Below are 9,920 nucleotides of genomic sequence, written 5' to 3'. Positions count from 1 at the left end.
GTGTGTGTGTGTGTGTGGTGTACAGCAGACCAGAGATGGGGCAGGCAGCAGGGTGGCAGATCAGGTAAGTAGCAGAAAGCAAAGCAGCAGACCAGGCAGGGGAAGGGGATGGAAAGGCACTTGGGAAGGGTGCAGGCTAATTTGTGGCATGCCTGCCAAAAAGGTTGCACCTCTCTCCCCCTCACTTCCTGCTCTCCTGAAAAAATGTTTCACTGTAGGTCCTGAATCTAAAAGGAGGATAGGCTGCAGATTTACCTCTTGGGCAAGTATGGGACCCCCAGCATGCCTCCAGAGAACTTAAAAACAGAAGCACAGACTTTCTTTTGCACAGAACACCTGTGTCGGTCCCATCAAAAATGGGCAAGAAAAACTCATTGAATGAGGTCACAGGCAAGGGAGAGTTCCAGAGGCAGATCTTTACTTATCAAAACGTCATGGCCATGAGAGGCTCACTTCAACCCTCGTGTTCACTATGGTGCCAAGGACCTAACACTGAGGGGTCAAACCAAGAGACAGACATTCCAAGAAATGTAGGAAGTCCTTTCGTCATCCCCCAGCTTGATGCCTTCAGCTTCTGAAACAGCTTCAAGTCAGGCCTCACTTGCAAGCCATGAACTAACCAGTGGCACTGAATTAGGCTCAAAAATAAGTGGCTTGTATATTTAACAGGAAACTGCTATTCCTCTCCCTTTGGCTGTGATAGTACCACAGTCTGCACCATCTTTGACATCAGGTTCTCCAATAGTTCTTCCCTTGATGCTGTGAAACTATCAGCATTGGTCAGAAAACTAATTTTATAGTCCATCTGATTTGGACCTCATGCCTGAAAGTAAGAAACCTAAAACAACCTCACTCCAGTTCAAAGACACAAAAGTAATTTGCCTTTAACCTGAATTCCCCAATGGCCGTGCCCTTCTTGCTTCAGGACAGGTTCCAGAACCTGACTGACCTGATAGCATAACTAGATTCCAAACTTCACAAGCAAAAGCTTGTTATGTGTTGTTGGGTCATTTGACCTTGCATACAATGCTGGTTAAGATCATGTACACCCTAGCCAGACACCTTTTGCATACCTTTAATTGTGCCCCTGGTAATAATGCCATACTTGAAATTATGGAAGGACCCTGCAAATACCTTCTGGATAAATTCCCTTTGTTTCTCTATGACCCGGTACTGCAGTGAAGTTTGGTTAGTTACTAGGAATAGAGGACATATGTGGATTTCCCTCTTAATTAGTGGGAATTAGGGAAGCAAACAACCCATTGGATCTCAGGTCAGCCTGCAGTTTGTGAGTCCTTGCTGCATGGTGATTAGTACAGATAATTATGGATAATACAGCTGCTGCATTTTACAACAAACAAGGTCTTTCTTCTGGTAGAAGGGATGATCAAGCTGCAATTGATGCACTTATCTGCCAAGCTGTTCTGCAGGCTGGCTAGTTTAGGTAGACATGTCTCATGAGTGGAGGGATCAAAGATTCTGTTTTACCAAGTCATCTTCTTATACTGGGGATGCCTCCAGGAGGACTTGTTCAATGCAAAGAACAAGGAGTGCTACATTTTCTGTTCCAGAGAAGCCTGCGCATAGGATCCATGTTCAGTGCATGGAGAACCCCTTAGATCCCCAGAGAACTTTAAAAAATCGGACAAAACTCAGCCCACTGATCTCGACTAGTCCCAGTGTGGCTGAGAGTTCTGTTTTGGGGTGCTCTAGATTTCCCATCCCTCTAATCCAAAGCCCTACCTCTTTTCAGATTTTTTTTTTTTGGTCTCAGAATGGCGATATTAGCCATCCGGGCTTGAATGCTGGATGGCTGTCATGTATTGGCAGATCTCTTCTTTGTTGGTTCATGACATTTTGATCACAGCAGCAGTGTCATGAGATAAACTCACCTGGGACAGGGCTGAGTTACTCTTCACGGTGCCACATGGTGCCTTACTTTGATAGCTGTTGCCTCAGCAAGAATAGTAGAGAAGGTTCAAGACCCTTCTTAGAGTTTTCCATCCCAATAAGGTGTCTTTCTAAAAATCCACCCTAAATTTCTGCCACAAATTGTCACTGAGTTCCATCTGAAATAACAGATTCACCTTCCCAACTTCTACAATCTCATGTCTCTAGGACAGAAGTATCTATCTCCACACCATGGATATAAGATTACCCCTGGATTTTGTTTTTTTACTTACACATTACAAAATCATGTAGATCACTCTTATGTGTGGCCATAGCAGAAAGAATAAGTGTTCTCCAGATAGCCAGATTAAATTATCAGAAAGTAGGGCTGGAAGGCACCTCATGAGATGCCTAGTCCAGCTGTCTGCTCAAGGCAGGATCATCCCTGGTTAAACCAGCCCAGTCAAGTGTCTCTCTGACCTGCTGTTGAAAATTTCAGGGATCAAGATTCCACAAATAGGTCATCTGTTCCAGTCCTCGGTTATCCTCACAGTCAGAAAGTTCTTCCTAATCTTCAATTTAAAACTTTTTTGCTGCAAGGTTCCTTTCCAAATCTGTTCACATTCTTCTAGAAGTGTGGGACCCAACACTGGAAGAGTACTCCAGGTGAGGCCTTGCCAGTGCTGAATAGAACAGAAGAATCATTTTCCTTGATTTACAAGTGATATTCCTTTTAATACAACCCAGTATGCTTTTCCCTTTTTTTGAAACAAGATCGCATTGTTGTCTCACATTCAGCTTATGTTCCATTGTAACCCCCAGATCCCTCTCTTCAGTACTGCAGCCTAGCCAGTAATTCCCCAGTCTGCACTTAAACAATTCTGTCCTAAGTGCAGGACTTTGCACTTGTCCTTGGTGAATTTAATTTGATTTCAAACCATTTCTCTAGTTTATCCAGGCCATTCTGGATCCATCCCTGCTCGCCAGAGTGTCTGCAACAACTCAACTTGGTGTCATCCACAGGTTCACTAAACATTCAGTCCTATCATCATAAACTTTAAACAAGATGTTAAGCAATAATGGACCCAGGACAGACCTCTAGAGAACCCCACTTGATACCTCTTCCTAACTAGACATTAAGCCATTGATAACTACTCATGGAACATCATGATCCAACCAGTTTTCTGTCCACCTTATTAATCTAGTCTATATTTCCTTAGCTTGTTAACAAGAATGTCATGGGAGATGGTATCAAAGACCTTGCTAAAATCAAGGTATGTCATATCCACTGCTCTTCCTCCTCTACATGGCCTGCCACCTTATAGAAGGAAATCGAATTGGTCAGGCATGCCTTGCTGTTGGTGAATCCATACTGCCTGTTCCTGATCACCTTGTTCTCTTCTTTAGGTGCTTTACAGTAGATTCTTTGAGGACCTCCTCCAGGATCTTTCCAAGTATTGAGGTCAAACTGACCAGTCTACAATTTCCTTCTTCACTTTCTTAAAGATGAGCACTGTATTTGCCAATTTCCAATGATCCAGGACTTCACCTGAACTCTACTGGTTCTGAAAGAGCCAATGGCTCTGAAATTATGTCAACCAATTCCTTCAGTACTCTAAGTTGCATCTCATTTGGCCCTACAAACCTGAAAGCCTCTTGCTTGTCTAAGTAATCCATACCATGTTCTTTTACTACTGCACACATCATCTGGTAGCTGCTCCTCTTGTGAAGACTGAAGTAAAGGCATTAAATACTTCAGCCTTAAATACTGCATTGTCCATGACTGGGTTGCCTTTTGAATTGTTCAGGAGACTTATGGTTTTTTTTTGGTCGTCTTCTTATTTCTGACATTTTTATTTTCTTTTATGTGTTTTGCCAGTTGCATCTCAAATCATGACTTGGTCTTTCTATTTTTCTCTCTGCATACCTGAGCAATACTCTTATACTCTCCACTTGTCGTAGGATTCCTGAGTTACAACCCATTGAAAATACTACTCTCTACCCAGGCTGGTCTTCTGTTGCATTTCCCATTTTCTCATCGCATCAGGATATCTTGCTCCTGTTCTCTTAAAATGGCCCCCTTAAAACACACCTTGCTTACCTGGACACTTTTTGCCTTCAGCCTTGCTTCTCAAGGCCCAGTTCCCTGAGTTGGTCTGCTTTTTTGAAGTCCAGTCTCTATTCTGTGCTCTCCTTCATTCTTCCCCTTAAGATCTTGAACTGTATCACTTCGTGGTCACTGTCACCGGAGTTACCTTCCATATTCACATTCTCAATCAATTCCTCCACGTTTGTGAGCAGCAAGTCAAGAAGAGCTTCCCTCCCTAATTGAACTTTCCATTACATGTAACACACTCCAAGAATTTGCTGGACTGTTTTTGCACTGCTGTGTTTCCCTTTAATGGTAATTAAAATTCCCCTTGAGAATCTGCAGTTTGGAACTTCTATCAGTTTAAAGAAGGCCTCATTCACCTCTTTCTGCTGGTTTGGTAGTCTCTGGCCCATGCCCACAATTCCTTTGCTATTCTCCCCTTTGACCTTTACCCAGAGGTTCTCAATCATTGTAGATCCTTCTACAACTATTAAAGTGCACTTACCATATCTTAAACAACATTCACCATGTTACTGGAAAATACATCTATCCTAAGTAGCTATAAAAAGCTACTTTCAAGTACTATTCACTCATTCATGAAACGTTATGCAATTTTTTAAGCCTCCAAAAACAATACTTCAATCCCTTTTCTCTGGAGGCTCAGGTTCCAGCTCTGAATGGACTGTTCACTACTTTGGGAGAGTCACTCATACTAAATGTAAGTATGAACGAAGAAAGAGACCTAGAAGTCCTTGCAGTACCAGCAGTTGTGGGGGTTTTCTATAACATATCCTCCTCTGTTCCCTCCATGCATTTTCTATAACATATCTTCCTCTGTTCCCTACTTTTGAAGTGCCATGTATATCTGTGAGGAAGCTGAGGTGTGGTAGGTGCACTCTGCCCTTTATGCCCGGGATCAGTGCTGTCCAACTGGTGGTTAAACTACAGGTGCCAGGCTCCTTGTCTGGGCACTGGCCCCAACTTTGCTTTCTTGCTGCTGTTACCAGTCTCCGGACTCCCACTCCCTCTTCCAGCTTCTGCTGTGTACCCTAGTTCCTGGGGGCAGGGCAGAGCAGCATGGCCCATAAGACCAAGGAAGACTGTGGTTGGAGGTCTCGGGGCACCTGGGGACCCCATGTGGTATCCATTCCAGTGCAGAGCAGCAGGAGTTGCCCACCCTGCAGTGGAGGGGCACAAGTTGCACTGTGTTGCAGTGCATTATATCTGTATGCACAAGGGGCCTGCATGCTGCAGCGCATCTATCAGGAGCCCATGTGATGTTGGAGTTCTCCCACTGCATTGGGTGCCTGGGCTGGGGGGAGGAGGGGCTATGTACCTGGGTGGGCTTTCATGGCACATCAAGAATTCATTCAGTGTTGGGGTCTTGTACAACCTGTTAGTGGCCTGTGCAGTGTGTAGGGTTCAGATGTCAGGGGCCCATGTGAAGGGGTTCTGTGGTGCAGCGTGGCATGTAGCCCAGGAGTGTGTGGCCCGCATGGTGTATGGCTGGGGTGGCCTGTGGTCCCCAGCCACTCAGATCTTGGACAGCTCTGCCCTAGATGCACAGCATACAGAGTCAGAATACACACATGCTATATGTGTACTGCTGCCCAGATGTTCTTCAAGCTTGGGTGCATGAAGCATATGCATTTATAGTGGAGTTCTGTTCACTTTCCTGTTCCTTGCTGCGTTTTAAGTGTAGGCTGGCCCTGCTGGTTAGTAGATGGTCTTATGTAGGACTTCAGGAAAGGAATTTATGCATCAAGTCTGATGTTCTGCAATACGTTAGCCTTACCCACTCAAAAATTAAGATTCCTGTTTCCACTGGAAGTAGTGGTATAAATTGTGAATTATTATTGCTTGCTGGGAGTAGGATTTTTTTTCTTTGTATTGTTTGGGGCAAATTGTCATAATTGCTTTTATAACTGCTGTTAAGATGTTTCACAGTTTCCACATTTCCAGCATAATTGTCATATTTCTGTTAAGATTTTTCCACACTTTTCTCTGGCAAGTTTGCTAGTTTTTTATGCTTTTATCTAGTTCTACAAAACTAACAAACCTTCATATCGCCTCGCTCCAAAAATAAGCAACAATCAAATACTTCCAGAGTGGCTGTTGAATGATGATGAACTGCCATATAAATAGGTGTAGAGATAGAAACTTGGATATTTGAGAATTTTCATACCTTTATTAAATGCCAAAAACTTCTTTTAAAAGAGTTACATTTTGTTTTAAAAAAATATAAATAGATTTAAATACAAAATTTCAGACATGAAGAAAATAAGTTATACATTCAGTTTTTTTCTAGATAACAGCCCTTTCAAGTGTATTTTTGTTGGCTATATAGGAAGTGACAACTGATATTGCAAATAATGTCAGTAGAAACAAATAAAATAGATACTCTGTTTAAATTTTCTGTAAATATTGGAAATATAAATAAGCATTATTATAAATGAATAAATATTTTAAATATAATAAATATATTCCCCAAAAGAAATCCTAGTGATTTTACAATTTATAAATGGAAACGCTTATTATTAGAGCTTTGGTTCTTAAAATAGAACAACACTGTCATCTGCCACATGACAGATTTTGTGAAAAGGAAGGTGCCTGAATTAAAACATTCAAGCACTTGAACTCCTGGTTTTTCTTATGTATCGAAGAGCCCTCACTGTTTTCTCCATAAATGAAGTAAAATCTCTGAGGATGAAATGAGTGGCAATTTTCTCTCTCCAATTTTTATTTGCCTTCAGTTTTTCAAGAAGTGTTTTCTCACTGGTTTGGTCTGGTATGGGCACTGCATCAGGATTTTTCATCTATGGAAAAGAAAATAAGTATATTGGTTACTGTGCTGTAAAATGGTCTTGGAAAATATCTGCCTTTATGCAGGACATACTTAGAAAAGTACCTGCTTGACCACTGATGCATCTGTTGGGGCATCAGATATTCTGACATTGTCTGTGTAATCCATAATACCTTTATCTCCATCACATCTACATACCTGTTTTTATTTATATCTAGTGCCACTTTTGCTGGCAATCTTTTTTAGAATCTGATAATAAGGTCTTGTCTATGATATTAAACAAAATTGTGTTTGAATATAACTTGTGCACAGTTGAATCAGATGCACACTGCTATTTAGACCAAGACGACTGTTTATCATGATTTCTGCTACCAATGTAACGCTGAGTATGATTTCCTGACCACTAAACTTTGAGTCCCCAGTGTTCACAACTGTGTTCAAACACAATCAAATTTTATAGTAAGGAGAAACACTAGAGCATGCATAAGTGATTTAGCAGTCAAACTCCCACTTTAAAGATACTTAAACTGTGGGATACGAAATCCTGTTGACTTTGCACAAGGCTTAGTATCTTCACTGAAGATTTTAGAAGGTATTTAGGTATCTAACTCTGATTTCTTTCAATGAGTGTTAAATACCCAAATACATTTTTAAAACCTGACACCTTAGTGCCTAAACTACTGCACTTCTGAGAGAATGAGTTAGGCTCCATTTTAGTTTGAGTCCTATGAGTCTAACGAAATACAAAGACCAGCAGCCAGAAGAGTCTGCTTCTTTCTCCCAGAAGTCCTAGGCAACCCCTGTCCTAGACCACCATCTGAGAGATACCAGAAGCAAGTATACCATTTAGACTATCTCTCTTTCAATATTACTTTAATTAATTTAACAAGAAATGCATGTTCTTTTTGCTTAGATCCCCTGAAAAGGTGGATTCTGAAAGAGCATCTTAACTTTTTCTTTTAACTTGCTGATGCATACTGCAGAGATGCTGGGTGGTGCATCTTCAGAGTACCACAGAGTGCCATGCTCACCAATTCATTCACTTGACTACAAGCTGTTGCACATGAGCAACAGATTGTACCCACTACTGCTCCTTACATTTAGTAGCAGCTGAGACAGGGTGGCCATTTGGGTGGCACAAAACCCTACTTCCTAACTAAAAATTAAGACTTTGTTCTACTCCCCTCCATCTCTGATAGTCTCCATAGCCACAGGTTTTGGTTTCGAGTTGTGTATTTGTCCCCTTATGTTGAGTTCTTACTGTTCAATTAGTTTCTTTCAGGAAGGCTAGTCTCACTTGGTTATAAAACAAAACAGACAACTGCTACAAGCCAATTTTTGCAATATACCCATGTGAAGTCAGTAGTCTGTTATCTTTCATAACAGGTCTATTATTCAAGGCTATCAAAGTGTAAAAATGCAGTTCAGCTCCCTTGCACTTATGGAATGATGAAAATGAACGTTGCATAAAAAGTACTTTATGTGTACAATAGACTTTTCAAAGCACTGAATAACCTTTTGTAGGACACAATGGTTTATGACTTCTGTAATTCTTGCTCCTGCTACCCTTTGGTCACCTGAGTGGTTTTTACTCACCCAGGTTGTTTCACTGCCTATAAAGAATTTATTCACATGAAGAGCTATTAATATGAACAAGAATTGTAGAAATTGAAAGATTTTTAAAATATGCTCTTTAAATGCATTGCAAATCACAGAACACTGCTATTAGAAATGAACAGCATTTAATTCACCATGTTCAAAAATATTCAGGCTTTTATAAAATGTTATGATTTCAGTAAATCTGATTGCTGGCAAAAAGCCAGTGTTTTTTTCTGTAGGTGGCACTTCTTTCTTAGCCACATTATTAACTTTTTAATTTCAGAATAAGTTTTGTTAGTTGTACATTTGATAGTAAGTTACAGATCTGAGAATGTGTCATATAGTCCTGCTCAAAAGCTTTTTTGGGGGTTTTTTTAACAATGTTTTAAATATCTTTTTTATTATTTCTCTGAATGCATTTATTTACTTCAATAGGAGTTTGAAGTGTGAAAAGACTAGAATTGAGTCCCAATTCTATAACGACTAGGGTAAAAAATAAAAGAAATGACTCTTTATCATCCATCCCAAAGTGATATTTTTCCTTTTCATTTGGAATACAATAGAGCATACTTATTTGCTAAACCTGGTGTGCTAATTACAGATCACAATAGATAGATGAATGAAAAGCCTACTGCTTAGAATTGTAGAAAAACAGGACTGAAAGGATCTTCCATGGTTATCTGGTCTTACCCCCGCCCCCCAAGGCAGGATCATTCCTATCTAAACTTTCACAGACAAACGTAAAACCTCTTAATCTAGATATGCTTCCTGATGAATTTCTGAGAGTATGAAGTACCAAACTATTCCCACTGAAACCAGTGGGATCAGGATATATCCTACATTGACTTATTGAAATATAATTCATTTAAAAACAAAGTGATTGTTTTATATATGGGTAAACATATAGATAACTCACCATCTGCCTCACAGTGTTTGCCAGGTGCTTTGTGCCATACCATATGGTTTCAATTTTTTGTTTTTCACTAATAAATGTTTCTTGTACATGTATATATTCCAGATATGTTTGAAATGCAAAAAGGCCACTGGAGATCTTTGTCAAGCATTTCTCCTGAAATGAAAGAAGAGTAAGATAATTACTTATTCCTGAAAAATGGGGTGATCACTTCATCTTTGGATCAGTTCACTAGTAACTGCTGCTGTTGACTACTAGTTCACAACTGTGAAAGCTAAGCCTGATCAAAAATCCATCAAGATCAATGGGAATCTTTCCATTGATTTTAGTGGCCTTTGCACCAAGCCAGAAATGTAGCATTGTTCGTGACAGCATCAGTGGTGACAAATAGAGGGTGCACGTGCACCCCCTAAGAGCGCCGATGCCCCCCTGTCAGGCTGCAGTCAGGTGGCAGGCAGGCAGGAGTGCCAGTACCCCCCTGTGAGCACAGGCTGGGAAGCGGGGCCACCAGCAAAAACGGCTGCGTTGCTGCTGGAAGTGGCCGCAGGACTTCTGTAAGTGGCGTGACTCCTTTTTGGCGAGTGAGATTGGCTGTGGGGGATGGTCGTCCCCCCCCCCCCCCG

At 41.0% G+C, this 9,920-nt stretch overlaps 1 protein-coding gene across 1 annotated transcript in view; it reads right to left on the bottom strand.

Moving 5' to 3' along the window:
- Positions 1-5,347: 5,347 nt before the first annotated feature.
- The window catches only part of IL6 (interleukin 6), a 6,165-nt gene continuing 1,592 nt past the window's right edge, over positions 5,348-9,920 (bottom strand). Inside the window, exons 4-5 of the mRNA XM_019508541.1 lie at positions 9,301-9,453; positions 5,348-6,798 (exon numbers count right to left, since the gene is read on the bottom strand). Of these exons, the coding sequence (XP_019364086.1) occupies positions 6,607-6,798; positions 9,301-9,453 (345 nt within the window). The 3' untranslated portion in view covers positions 5,348-6,606. The remainder of the gene's footprint in view (positions 6,799-9,300; positions 9,454-9,920) is intronic.

Source organism: Gavialis gangeticus, unplaced genomic scaffold (genome assembly GCF_001723915.1).
Source record: "Gavialis gangeticus isolate Ggan-Ray unplaced genomic scaffold, GavGan_comp1, whole genome shotgun sequence".
NCBI classification, from domain to species: Eukaryota; Metazoa; Chordata; order Crocodylia; family Gavialidae; genus Gavialis; species Gavialis gangeticus.
Note: the sequence above shows the minus strand (reverse complement) of the source record. Positions and strands in the feature narration are given on the sequence as shown.